This window comes from Heterodontus francisci, chromosome 11 (genome assembly GCF_036365525.1).
Source record: "Heterodontus francisci isolate sHetFra1 chromosome 11, sHetFra1.hap1, whole genome shotgun sequence".
Lineage (NCBI taxonomy): Eukaryota > Metazoa > Chordata > Chondrichthyes > Heterodontiformes > Heterodontidae > Heterodontus > Heterodontus francisci.
Window position 1 is genome coordinate 86,472,604 of NC_090381.1, and position 14,510 is coordinate 86,487,113.

At 43.5% G+C, this 14,510-nt stretch overlaps 1 protein-coding gene across 8 annotated transcripts in view; it reads right to left on the reverse strand.

The window, feature by feature from the left end:
- Window positions 1–14,510, reverse strand: part of tnk2b (tyrosine kinase, non-receptor, 2b) — a 308,398-nt gene that overhangs the window by 90,699 nt on the left and 203,189 nt on the right. For all 8 annotated transcript variants that reach the window (XM_068042395.1, XM_068042396.1, XM_068042398.1 and 5 more), the window contains 3 exons: window positions 13,337–13,514; window positions 8,329–8,399; window positions 2,582–2,794 (listed from right to left, as the gene is read on the reverse strand). In XM_068042395.1, the coding sequence (XP_067898496.1) occupies window positions 2,582–2,794; window positions 8,329–8,399; window positions 13,337–13,514 (462 nt within the window). The remainder of the gene's footprint in view (window positions 1–2,581; window positions 2,795–8,328; window positions 8,400–13,336; window positions 13,515–14,510) is intronic.

Below are 14,510 nucleotides of genomic sequence, written 5' to 3' on the forward strand. Positions count from 1 at the left end.
AATGCAGACAAGTGTGAAGTGATGCATTTTGGGAAGTTTTTAGAATTAGAACATTACAGCGCAGTACAGGCCCTTTGGCCCTCGATGTTGCGCCGACCTGTGAAACCATCTGACCTACACTATTCCATTTTCATCCATATGTCTATCCAATGATCACTTAAATGCCCTTAAAGTTGTCGAGTCTACTACTTTTGCAGGCAGGGCGTTCCACGCCCCTACTACTCTCTGAGTAAAGAAACTACCTCTGACATCTGTCCTATATCTATCACCCCTCAACTTAAAGCTATGTCCCCTCGTGTTTGCCATCACCATCCGAGGAAAAGGACTCTCACTATCCACCCTATCTAACCCTCTGATTATCTTATATGTCTCTATTAAGTCACCTCTCCTCCTCCTTCTCTCCAACGAAAACAACCTCAAGTCCCTCAACCAGTTAAACCAGGGCAGGACATATAGAGTGAATGGCAGGGCCCTGGGGAGTGTTCTTGAGCAGAGACACCTTGGGGTGCAAGTACATAGTTCCCTGAAAGTGGCAACACTGGTAGACAGGGTGGTGAAGAAGGCGTATGGCATGCTTGCCTCCATTGGCCGAGGCATTGAGCACAAGAGTTGGGACGTCATGTTACAGTTGTACATGACGTTGGTTAGGCCGCATTTGGAGTACTGTGTGCCGTTCTGGTCGCCGCACTACAGGAAAGATGTGATTAAGCGAGAGAGGGTGCAGAAAAGATTCACAAGGATGTTGCCTGGTTTGGAGAGCTTGAGTTATAAAGAGAGATTGGATAGGCTGGGTCTGTTTTCCCTGGAGCGAAGGAGGCTGAGAGGGGACATGATAGAGGTATATAAAATTATGAGAGGCATAGATAGGGTAGATAGCCAGAGTCTGTTTCCCATGGTAGGGGTGACTAAAACTGGAGGGCATAGATTTAAAGTGAGAGGGAGGAGGTTTAAAGGGGATCAAAGGGGTAAATTTTTCACACAAAGAATAGTGGGTATCTGGAATGAGCTGCCTGAGGAGGCGGTGGAGGCAGGAACAGTAGTGACATTTAAGAGGCATCCGAACAGGTACTTGAATGAGCAAGGCATAGAGGGATATGGAATTAATGCAGGCAGGTGGGATTAGTATAGATAGGCATTATGGTCGGCATGGACGCAGTGGGCCAAAGGGCCTGTTTCTATGCTGTACGACTCTATGACTCTATTTCCATCTCTGTAACACTGCCCGACTTTGCCCCTGTCTCAACTCATCTGCTGCTGAAATCCTCATTCATGCCTTTGTTACCTCTAGACTTCACTATTCCAATGCACTCCTGGCTGGTCTCCCACATTCTGCTCTCCATAAACTTGAGGTCATCCAGAACTCTGCTGCCCATGTCCTAACTCGCACCAAGTCCCGTTCCCCTATCACTCCTGTGCTCGCTGACCTATATTGACTCCCAGTCAAGTAATGTCTTGATTTTAAACTTCTCATCCTTGTTTTCAAATCCCTCCATGGCCTCACCCCTCCCTAACCCTGTAATCTCCTCCAGCCCCACACCCCTCCAAGATACCTGCGCTCCTCTCATTCTGGCATCTTGTACATCCCCGATTTTAATCCATTGTGGCCATACCTTCAGTTGCCTAGGCCCCAAGCTCTGGAATGCCCTCCCTCCACCTCTCTGCCTCTCCACCTCGATTTCCTCCTTTAAGACACTCCTTACAACCTATCTCTTTGACCATGCTTTTGGTCATCTGACCTAATATCTAGTTTGTGGCTCAGTGTCATACTTTGTTTTATAATGTTCCTGTGAAGTAGCTTGGAATGTTTCATTACATTAAATGCAGCCCCCTTGACAGGTCAGAGAGAGAGGGGGAGGGAAGGATAGGGCTTATAAGCAGGCAGTGACGAGTGACTAGATGGGCCCTTTGGAGAATGCCAAGAAAGACACAGAGAGAAGCTGTGGAAGGTGGTTTCAAGCCTGGAAGAGCAACAGGAGAAGGAAAGTAGAGCACAGTCATAGAGTTATACAGCACAGAAACAGGCCCTTCGGCCCTTCATGTCCGTGCCAGCCATCAAGCACCTATCTATACTAATCCCATTTTATTGAAGGATTGAAAGAAGAAATGAAAGGTGTCATGACTGGGTGAGAGGAGGAAGAGATAGGACAGAAGGCCCCGAGGGTTGAAGAGAAGAGGAAAAAAGTGAGATAGAAGTAAATGGGCTTGGGTCTGGCAGCCAAAATGTGCGTGCAAATGGACATAGAGGAAATTCAGGTTGCACAAATATGGTAAAGATTCGGATAAATGTATCCTGGTTACACAACGAACGGATATGAGGATTCAGCTTAACAGCGATAAGCAGACAACCATGCAAAGCAACCAAATTCTTTTCTAACCTTTGCCAGTTCTGATGAAAGGTCACAGACCTAAAATATTAACTCTGCTTCTCTCTCCACAGATGCTGCCTGACCTGAGTATCTCCAGCACTTTGTTTTTATTTCATGCAAAGCATGATTAGTTTCAATTAATCAGTGAACTTCACTGTTTTAATTTAATTTTAATCTAGTTTTCAAATGTCATCACCCTGGGAATCTGTACTCACAATTTTTCCAGAAGGCGACTGCCATTCACCACGCTTCACGACTCCAAAGGACCCATCACCCAGTTTCTCATGAAGTGTTAGATCTTTCTCAGTGATCAGACAGGTCAGTGTCTGGTTCCCTTCAGGTGCTGGTGGAGGAGGAGTTGGTAGTTTGCGAAATGTTGCTCCTGGCTGAGGCTGGAATTCGGATTCAGGACGTTTTCCACTAAACACCTGGAAATATACAAACAATTGTGAAAAGCCCAGTGTCCCGCTGATTCAAATCTGCACCAATGTGCCCTTATCAAATTCAAACAAATCTAGCAAAAGTATCTCGACTCTGCCAATGTGACATACCATTTGCCACATCAAGCATTTGTAGAATGAGTTGGCCAGTTGAATGCCAACAAGAGGCCTTGTTAAAACAATATATTTAACAAATGATCAATGACATTGCATTTTCTCTCTCACTGCTTGCAGTGGGATGATGTGAATGGGATGCACTTTCACAAATTAAAAGGGAAGCACACTGCTTCCCAAATGTAAGGGAGTTAGAATTGACAGCGCAAAGACCTAATTTGTGTGTTCTTCACACAGAGAATTAGGAGGCTGTGGAATTCACTTCCTGAGATGGTGGATGAGGCAGAAACAATGCCAAAGTCAAGAGTAAATTTGCCAGATGGAAGAAGACATAGAGCTTGAGAGAATATGGGAACATGGCAGGTAAACATGATTAGAATGATTTGCTTGCATAAAGATTAAAGGTTGACACAGACTGACTGGACTGAATAGACAATTTCCAGTTTGTAACTTCTATTGAAGTGTTAAAAAGTATACAACTGCATTATAATACATTGTGCAACAATCGTATCTCCACTTCTTTTAAAACTGATTCCTACCCCAACGTGCACTGCTTGAAGCAGCTGGGTTATTGCATACGACAATGCTTCAGATACATTTCATTCCCACCTTTTAGTGTTGCACAGTAACCTAAAACAGTCATTTCCAGTAACTAGGAAAGCACTTCTTTTTATTTATGAATAATAATTTATAGCACCTAAACAAATTTGTTCTGTCTGTTCGCAACCATTTAGGCCACTGACTCATCAATTCTTATTGCCCATTAAAATGTGAGTAACCAAAGTCAAAAATATTGGGGATAGAATTCAACTTTGGCAGAAGCACAAAACAGGTGGTCGCTGTTCAGCTATTCGTTCTGCATCCTGCCCAATTTTCCTAGCCATTGATATCAATGGAAATATACTTAGGCAGGCTGCATAACAGGCGGCTAATCTGCTGCCACCTGATTTGCACCACTGCCAAGTTGAACTCTATCTCTATTCAGACAGCCTGTTCACCTCGGCTTTAAAAGATATAACAATCTCCACATAGCAAAGAAAATTGTGCTGTTTCTTATCAAGGGCAGATTAAAAACTATCCTCTCTTTGCCTTTTTGGAATTAATTTCTATTTATATTTTAAACCTTTTTCTGAATGGCAGGAGAAAATCTATTGGAAGAAAAAGATAACGAATTTTCTTTAAAAAAAAACTTAATACCAAAACTCTCCTTTATTGACCAGAGAATTATTCCATCTAGAATTTTATCCTCACTCTCTTAAATTGGAAGTTATGATTGGTTAATTTCTACTGAAAACAGGCTGCTCTGCAACTAAGAGATATGAGAAGAGTTCACAGCCTCAAATGAAACTGGCTGCCGACTCAAAACAGGAAGCAGGTGAAAGGGTAGCATTTCCACTGTACTATAGCTAAGTTGTCCATTAGCTAACTGTAATTATAAAAAGGAGGATCAAAAGACTTAGTCTCTGGTTAAAAATAATCCAGTGAGCAGGAGGCACTTTATTTAAACCCGTTCTTCGCCAAAGAATTTCCTGAGATTTGTGTTCACCCTGAATGATAAAAGTGAGTGGAGGTTTTGTCACTGAGAAGCTGTGATCTGCTGATTGATTGGTACCAGGACCTTGAGCTGCTGATTACACTATCAGGCACTGCTGCCAAAAATGGCAATATACACATGTAATTTTAGAAGCTACTTAATCCTGGATTTCCTGTTTGTTTGTGTTCCTGGCACAGAGAGAGAGAGAGAGAGCGAGAGACACAGATTTCAACCAAGCTTCGAGACAAATTCTGGGCCAAGCATAATACCTTAAAAGAGCAGTCACAGATTTCATTACAGCCCAGGATTTAACAGCTGATAAGACTTTGGTACAAAGCACAAACAACCCATACAAGAAAATGGGCTCTATTTTCTTTAGGTCCAAACTAGTTCACATTCTCTCATGAAACAAATCAAGCCCTGTAATCCACTGGATTGTTATGTTCAAATGGGGCAAAACATCTCAGAACCTGATTGAAGCATACAAGTGACCCAATACTGCAGTTCCAAGATGTCTGCATTCACAGGTATAGTGTGATGAGTAAAAGGACTCCTTCCCCCATGCCCTCCCATCCCAAAACAAAACTCAGTAAGTAGAAGTCTCTCAATGGAAAAACCTCAGTCATCAGCTAAATCTTCTCTGGATCCTATTTCTGTTGAGCTAATATTAGTAAATCTAAGACTACTGATCCCAATTAGGAAGATCACATTTGTAGTTGCCCAGCATCCAGTCCAGTTTATGAAGCAGTACTCCTCCAGAGAATTCAGTAGCATGGCACTTCTCTGAAGTGGGTGCAACTCATTTACAGGAATGACCCTCATTGGTCGGGAACTGCAGTTCTTTTTGGACAGCCTCACTGACAACACCATTTGGTGGGGAAACTTTAAGAATAAAAGGCAATCTCTTTTGACCGACTGAATATCGCATCATTGATCAATTGACAAACCAATGTTCTATACCACTGCTGATCCCATAAAGGAGTTTAAACAATGGCTTGTGACGGGTCCTGGTCACCCGTATATTTTTGTTAAGGTTGCAAATCATATAAACTACAATTCCCAATGACAAGAAGGAGCTTTGTGAATCACTGCCAATGTAGATTAGCTGCCAAGAGAATTATACTTTAATCTGAGAAAGTGAGAGAAAAAGAAATTGTGTTTGTGGAGAAGCAATTTTAGACACAGAAGTGGGAACTCGATATACAGACATGGAAGGCTTGCCACATATGCTCTGGTACTTCCTATTCAAATCAGCTTCTCATTGTCAGTTGTTACAAGGCGTTCTAAAAGCACTACTTTTCCATGGCAATGAAATCTCCCTCTCACAATAGAAACTCTCAGACAGATCTACGAAAATCACTGATCCTCATCACAATTAAAGCTCTACTGTTACTGCACCAAGTTAGCCAACTGAGATAACCTAATCAATATCCTGTTTTTATTACCAAGGACATGCTGGGGTAATTCCTACAATCCAACATAAAATCGGAAACTACATGAGATAATCCTGTATCATTTTGGTTGCTTGATTATCGCCTATTGCATCCCCCAAAATATGTTTCAAATTATAAACATCACACTAGCAATCCATCCTATCATTTTACTTAGAAAAAAAATCAGTTTTATCTTCACCACCAGTTTTCTCTCTTACTCTCCCTTAAACAACTTGTATTTATATAGTGGCATTAATGTAGTAAAATATTCCACAGAAGTGCTATAAAGCAGAATCTGACACTGAGCCACATAAGGCGATATTAGGGTAAATGGCCAAAAGTTTGTCAAAGAGGTAGGTTTTAGGAAGCACCTTGAGGAAAAAAAAGAGGCAGAGGGGTTTACGGAGGGAATTCCCTATAGCATAGCACCTAGGTGGCTGAAAGGCGTGGCCACCAATGGTGGAGCAATTAAAAACATGGGTTGCTCAAGAGGTCAGAATTAGATGAACGCAGATATCTTGGAGGATTGTGGGGCTGGAGATTACAGAGATGGGGAGGGGGTGGGGAAACAAGGTCATCCAGGGATTTGAAAACAAGGATGAGAGTTTTAAAATCAAGACATTGCTTGACTGACAGCCAATGTAGGTCAGTGAGCACAGAGGTGATAGGTGAATGAGACTTGGTGCGAGTAAGGACACAGAATGGAGTTTTGGATGACCTCAAGTTTAGAGGATAGAATGTGGGAGACCAGCCAGAAGTGCTTTGGAATGGTAAAGTCTAAAGGTAATGAAGGCATGAACGAGAGTTTCAGCATCAGATCAGCTGAAGCAGGGACAGAGTCAGGTGATGTTACGTAGACGGAAATAGATGGTTTTGATGGCACGGATGTGTAGTCAGAAGCTTATTGCAGAGTCAACTATGATACCACAGTGGCACAGTGGTTAGCACCGCAGCCTCACAGTTCCAGCGACCCGGGTTCAATTCTGGGTACTGCCTGTGTGGAGTTTGCAAGTTCTCCTTGTGTCTGCGTGGGTTTCCTCCGGGTGCCTCCCACATGCCAAAGACTTGCAGGTTGATAGGTTAATTGGCCATTATAAATTGCCCCTAGTATAGGTAGGTGGTAGGGAAATATAGGGACAGGTGGGGATGTGGTAGGAATATGGGATTAGTGGAGTATTAGTATAAATGGGTGGTTGATGATCCGCACAGACTCGGTAGGCCGAAGGGCCTGTTTCAGTGCTGTATCTCTAAACTAAACTAAACCATGGTTGCAACAGTTTGGTTCAACCTCAGACAATTGCCAGGGAGAGGGATGGAGTTGGTAGTTAGGGAACAGAGTTTGTAGAGCTGACTGATGATGTTTTTGGTTTTCCCAATCTTTCATTGGAGGAAATTTCTGCTCATCCAGTATTGGATGCCGGATAAGCAGCCTGATAATTTAGCAACAGTGGAGGTTGTGGTGAGGTACAGCTGGATATCTTCAGCGTACAGGTGAAAACTGATGCTGTGTTTTTGGATAATGTCGCCCAGGGGCAGCATGTAGATGAGAGAAAGGAGGGGGTCAAGGATAGATCATTGGGGGACACAGAGGTAAAGGTGTGGGAGCAAGAAGAGAAGTCATTACACCTAATTCTCTGGCTACAACTGGACAGATGAGAATTAAACCTACAAGTGCAGTCTCACCTAGTTGGACGACAGTGGAGAGGCGTTGGAGGAGGATAGTGTGGTCGACCGTGTCAAAGGTTAGAGACAGGTCATGAAGGACAAGGAGAGATGGTTTACCTAATGGGATATGTTTCCATGGCCATTGATTGCTCTCTGTACCTAATCTGCAGCTTTTATTCAGAAGTGAGCCTTGACTACAAGTGCCAGCAGATAATTTAAATACACTCTTCTCAAAAATGAAACAAATTCCAGATGTGTGACAACCTTATGCTTTCCCCCTTATCCATTCCATTCTTTGCTGCTATAACCAGATTTCCACACTGCATGGGGATTCAGGACAGTGGGGAGGCAGTGAAGATGCCCATCAATACCTCCCTCATAATTCAAATTTCTTCAACCAGTCTCTGGGCACAGTGAAAGTAAAGGACATGAAGCAGACTGTGGCAATGGGCAGCCACCTTGGGGTAATCAGGAGTTGGGAGTGAAAGTCACTCACCTTTTAATGGTCAGTGAGTTCCTGAATTTTCAGTTGTTCCACATCTAAGGTCGGAAGTGACTTTCAATGCAGGTGCATTAAAAAATTTGAGTTCTTTAATAATCCAAAACTCTGTCAAACTCTGCAAAACTAGCACCAAAATCTGACTTTTTCCCATATAAAACACAACAAAAGACAATGTGCAGAGGTTATTCTGTGCCTTTTCAGAAACGCAGGATATACTTCAAAATTCCTTTCAATGCAGATACAGTAATCACATATACATCAATCACAGGCATACCTTGCTCATCCAGGATTTACGCTTGCACATAGCTCTCCTACGTTTTACAGCTTCCCATAACCTTCTCTGGCCTGTGAACACACAATAGATTGTGTTATTTTCCAATAAACAGCTCTACATATACTACAAAATGATAACTGGTAACAGAAACACAAATTTAAGTTGCCAACATTGCCAATTCATCTGGTTCGATGTAACAATGATATAGAAAAACATCCTTATCTACCACATAGTCTGGATGAGTAATCAACTGGCTATTGCAAATGACATGCTCCCTGCAAACATTTCCTCACGCACCTTCCCCTCCCACTCCATAAACAAATACTTAGCATTCCTTCACTGTAAAATAAAAGTCCTGCAAATTAACATACCTTAACAGAAATCACAGAAAATAATCATTGATCAGACAGTACTGAATGAGCTAGTTGATCCTAAGAGACCACCCTCACTGTATTCTACGTATGAACTATACATGCAGACAGCCCAGTCATACAGACTTTTTCCACTATGGCAGCCTAACATTTGAATCAGTGCCAATATAAAGAAAAACTCCACATAAATCTGTTAATATTCTTACATCTAACGAGTTTTGAGTAGCCTCCAGCGGTGCCTTTAAGGACTGATAGTCAGGCCATTTTACATTCAATTCTACTGGGTGGAGTGTATGCAGCATGCACTCTGCCCAGTGGAAGACCAAATTTGTATGGGAGTCCTAGCTATAGCACCCTGACTTAAATATATTAATGAGGCTCTTGCTGGTTTTAAGTGGGAGCATGGCAATCTATTTCAAGGCCCCCATCTCCCAAATTGTAACAGGAGCCGGTAAGTTTGTTTTTGTGATTTACGTCTCACTTACCAACTCATATGCAGCCCATCTCCATCTTAGATCTTTGCTTACATTAATACAGCCAACACTTCAAAAGTAATTCATTAGCTGTAATGCACTTTTGGATGTCCTGAAGTTGTGAAAAGCAACATGTAAGTAGAAGCTCTTCCTTTCTAATTAGAAGAGCATCAGGTTAGAAAATTGATTGGATAAAGGCCAAATACTCCAAGTTCAAGCTGCAAGTTAATAATTCATAAAAGGCCATTACAGGTAGCGAGACATTTTCCCATGAAGTCCTGTTGAGTGAATTTTCATTGTAATTGTCACACTATGTAATTTAAACAATCTTCATATGGAAAAAGAACAGCCAAAACAATCAGAGTGCACCTGACCTGCACACCATCCAATGGAACCTGAACGTCCACATTTTGGGGTATGGGTCATGTTAATGCTCTAACACTTGACCAACATCAGAAGGCCTTGAAGGGAGCTTGTGGGTGAGGAAACTGCACCATTGCTATATACCTGAGTATTGACTACAATATTGCCAAAGGTTGCCAGCTTTGAACCCTGCAGGTTGCTATCCAAAAGCAGCCAGAGGGCCTCCAGCCCCACTGCTTGTTCTACTGCCCCTGTAAAAAAGAAAGGAAGGTACTGATTTTTTTGGTCTCTTCAGGTATTTGCTGGCTACCCCTTCACAGATCCAGGTGTAAATAGAGCTGGAATCTGTCCATAAGGGATTGCTAAACACTTTGAGACTTCTGGATAAACAGTCTTTTATAGGTTTTCATGTAAAGTTGTACCTGGACAATCAACTCATTCATGGAGTCTGGATTTCCAGTCAGAACTAAAGACTACTGAATAATCCCCAGTACTGAAATAAACAAACTGTGAAGCCAGAGCTTTTTAATAATCTATGATTAAAGAAACAACAGCTCAAATTATTCCACAGAATGCTGATAAACATGTGCTCCCATATCATCTGGTTTCCAAGGAACTGTACATGGCTTAGCCAAAGCAAATTAACACATCATGCAAAGCATATATGACTGATTTCCAGATCAATCAACTTGACTTTACTCTGTCATAACTGATCTCCAGATATCCATTTTGAAATTGAAGAAAATTTTTGTTTTAATTCTAGCCATTACAAAACAAAATGTACTCTGGGTGGGGGAATTAAATGTCCATCACAAAGAGTGGCTTGGTAGCACCACTACTGACCGAGCTGGCAGAGTCCTAAAGGACATAGCTGCTAGACTGGGTCTGCGGCAGGTGGTGAGGGAACCAACAAGAGGAAAAAACCGACTTGACCTAGTCCTCACCAATATACCTGCCACAGATGCACCTGTCCATAACAGTATTGGTAAGAGTGACCACTGCACAGTCCTTGTGGAGACTAAGCCTCCATCGTGTTGTGTGGCACTCCCACCGTGCTAAATGGGAAAGATTTTGAACAGATCGAGCAACTCAAAACTGCGCATCCATGAGGCGATGTGGGCCATCAGCAGCAGCAGCAGAATTGTATTCAACCATAATCTGTAACCTCATGACCCAGCATATCCCCCACTCTACCATTACCATCAAGCTGGGGGACCAACCCTGGCTCAATGAAGAGTGCAGGAGGGCATGCCAGGAGCAGCACCAGGCATACCTCAAAATCAGGTGTCAGCCTGGTGAAGCTACCAGACAGGACCTACTTGCATGCCAAACCGCGGAAGCAGCATGCGATAGACAGGGCTAAGCGATCCCACAGCCATCAGATCTAAGCTCTGCAGTCCTGCCACATCCAGTTGTGAATGGTGGTGGACAATTAAACAACTGACAGGAGGACGAGGCTCCACAAATATCCCCATCTTCAACGATGGGAGAGCCCAGCACATCAATGCAAAAGAAATGGCAGAAGCATTTGCATCCATCTTCAGCCACAAGTGCCGAGTGGATGATCCATCTCAACCTCCTCCTGAGGGCCCCAGCATCATAGATGCCAATCCGATTCATTCCACGTGGTATCAAGAAACAGCTGAAGGTACTGGATACTGCAAAGGCAATGGGCCCTGACAACATTTCGGCAATAGTACTGAAGACCTATGCTCCAAAACTAGCCGTGCCCCGAGCCAAGCTGTTCCAGTACAGCTACAACACTGGCACCTACCCAGCAATATGGAAAATTGCCCAACTATGTCCTGTGCACAAAAAGCAGGACAAATCCAACCCGACCAATTACCGTCCTATCAGTCTACTCTCGATCATCAGCAAAGTGATGGAAGGGGTCGTCGACAGTGCTATCAAGCGGCACTTGCACAGCAATAACCTGCTCACTGACGCTAAGTTTGGGTTCTGCCAGGGCCACTCAGCTCCTGACCTCATTACAGCCTTGGTACAAACATGGACAAAAGAGTTGAACTCAAGAGGTGAGGCGAGAGTGACTGACCTCGACATCAAGGCAACATTTGACCGAGTACGGTATCAAGGAGCCTTAGCAAAACTGGAGTCAATGGGAATCAGGTGGAAAATTCTCCACTGGTTGGAGCCATACCTAGCGCAAAGGAAGATGGCAGTGGTTGTTGGAGGTCAATCATCTCTGTCACAGGACATGACTGTGGCGGTTCCTCAGGGTAGCGTCCTAGGCCCAAGCATCTTCAGCTGCTTCATCAATGATCTTCCCTCCATTACAAGGTCAGAAGTGGGGATGTTTGCTGATGATTGCACAATGCTCAGCACCATTTGCAACTCCTCAGATACTGAAGCAGCCCATGTCCAGATGCAGCAAGACCTGGACAACATCCAGTCTTGGGCTGATAAGTGGCAAGTAACATTCAAGCCAGACAAGTACCAGGCAATGACCATCTCAAACCAGAGAGAATCTAACCATCTGTGTAAGAGGCCAGATTTAGAAGCACACAGAGATCTTGGAGCATTGTAGGGCTAGAGGAGATTACAGAAACAGGGAGAGGAAAGACATGTCACAATTTGAAAACAAGGATGAGCATTTTACAACTGAGGCTTTGCCAAACTGGAACTACGATGTAGGTCAGCGAGCACAGAGTTGATGGGTGAAGGGTATGGGCAGCAGACTTTTGGATGAGTTCAACTAAATGAAACGTGGAAGATGGGAGGCCAGCCAGGAGGACATTAGAATAATCAAGTCCAGAGGTAACAAAGGCATGGATGAGGGTTGCAGCAGATGATGAGCTGTGGCTAGTGCAGAGATAGGCAATGTTACTGAGGTAAAAGTAGGCAGTCTTGTTAATGGAGTGGATAGGTGGTCAGAAGCTCATCTCAGGGCCAAATAGGTATTTCATGCTACCTTATCGCACCTTTTGTTAAGCTCGTATACACAACGGGCTGAATTTTCAGGTCCCACCAATGCCGGGAACAGAGGCGGACAGGGCCCAAAAATTATGAGACTGGCTGGTATGCCATTTTGGTCGACATGGGTTCAGGGCCCGGGAAGGCCAGCCATCCACACAAGGCAGGCAGGCAATTAGGCTCATTAAGAGCCCTGTTAAAGGTAGGTTATGGAGGCTGACTGGGATTTTCCAGTCAGCCTACAGACTCCCAATGGGACGCAGGGCAGATCAATTGCCTGGAGGCGGGCAGTCAGTGCTCTTAGCAAGCCTACAGGCCCTCCCTGCCTGCTTGGGTGGGGGTACAACCAAAGGCTTCCCTGTGGAGAGACTCCCCTACCACAGTGGTGGCCTGGTTGTCTTTGTACTTTTTAACTGAAGTTTTTAAAAAGTAGCTGAGAGAGCACCTTCCTGTTGTAGTATCCATCCTCCTCGCCCAGGAACTTCTCTGAAGCTGGAAGGCCTCTGAATGGCCCTCCAGCTTCGAGAGCCCATCCATTGTTTTTAATTGGACTGGGAGCCTGTCTCCATGCTCACCAAGTGAAAACCGTGACTTAATCAGTTTCCCACCAGAGGCGGGTTTGGGACCCGAAAACAGTCCTGACTCCTGTTTCCTGCTTCTATGGGCAAATTCAGCCCAATAATATATAGATAATGACAACCCTTTTGCATCTAGAAACATATATGTATTCCCCGATATATCTATAATACAGCAATCACTACCTCTTTTATAAACTTTGAACACTTGTATGTGCCCATGTAGGATTGTTTTACATTCCAAAAATCCTGCATAGAAAGAAATACAAAAAGTACTGTGAAGAATAGCACTTACCAGGACGTCCCATTCCAATTTTCTCTAGGTCCTCATTTTTCACATAGTCAAAATGGGAGAGCCGGGTAACATTGAGGTCATCGCGGATGCGGAGGAAATACTGCTGCAACTGTACCTCAGTGAGGAGTTCAAGAAGCCACTCTGTTCCTTCATCTGACTGCATGCTCCCACTGAGCTTCTAGAAGAGAAAGACACATACAACTTTAGAACCTACTGAATGCACAGCAAGAAACACTGGAAAACACAGAAAAGGTGCCAGAACAAAATGTCAGAGAACTAATTAATTACCCAGTGAAAAATGGGGTAACAAGAAATGTTTACAACATCAAAATACCAGATTTATCAAATATGCATTATACGTAGGAGTTCCGTTTGAATGCTGCAGGGAGATGTCTGTACACAAAGGGCAACTATGCCTCTTATACTACCCTATTTGATCTAAATTTACAATTCTTGTTCTTTTCGAGGCTCAGGACACTAGTGAGGGGAATGGAACCATTTTACAATTCTGATACCCAGTGCTGATTGGATAAATGCAGAATAAACCTCCCCCTATAATCCTGGGAGCAATTAGCACCTGTGTGGCATTTCCATTCCCAAACCATTGTCTAAGGAAAATCACTAACAGTTCTAAATAGTCAAGATTTGCTCAGTAGGAATCGACTTAGGACTGTCCAGAATCATTTCACAGAGGGCTCTTACAGTGTGAAGAAAAAGATGCCCATCATATGTCCCATTAAGCTGAGCTGCGTTAGAAGGGAAAGATCAGTGTTTCTGCACATTGTGCCATTTAGTGCTTCAAAATTAACTATTTATTTTGGGGTATTGGTAAATGCAGTGTCAATACAAGCTTGTAAACTTTCCTCTGACTTTCAACCTTCCTTGAAGTTAGTGGCTCATCTAATGGCATGGTTCTACAGAAATAGAAGTCTTCCAACATCTTGGTCAAGTGACATTTTGTTGTGTGAACCTAAGAGCAAGCACTAAACTGTGGATTCCATCACAGCTACACCCAACCTTCTCAAAATCCACATCTGCACTCCCAACAGGAGTCAGTGGATAGAAAGGCAGCACAGGAAACCTAGCTGATTTGTTTCCTATCCTGCCTACCCACTCATCTCCTCCACTGATTACCAGGATTCAGTTTTGAACAAATTTAATCAGCAATCCTTCC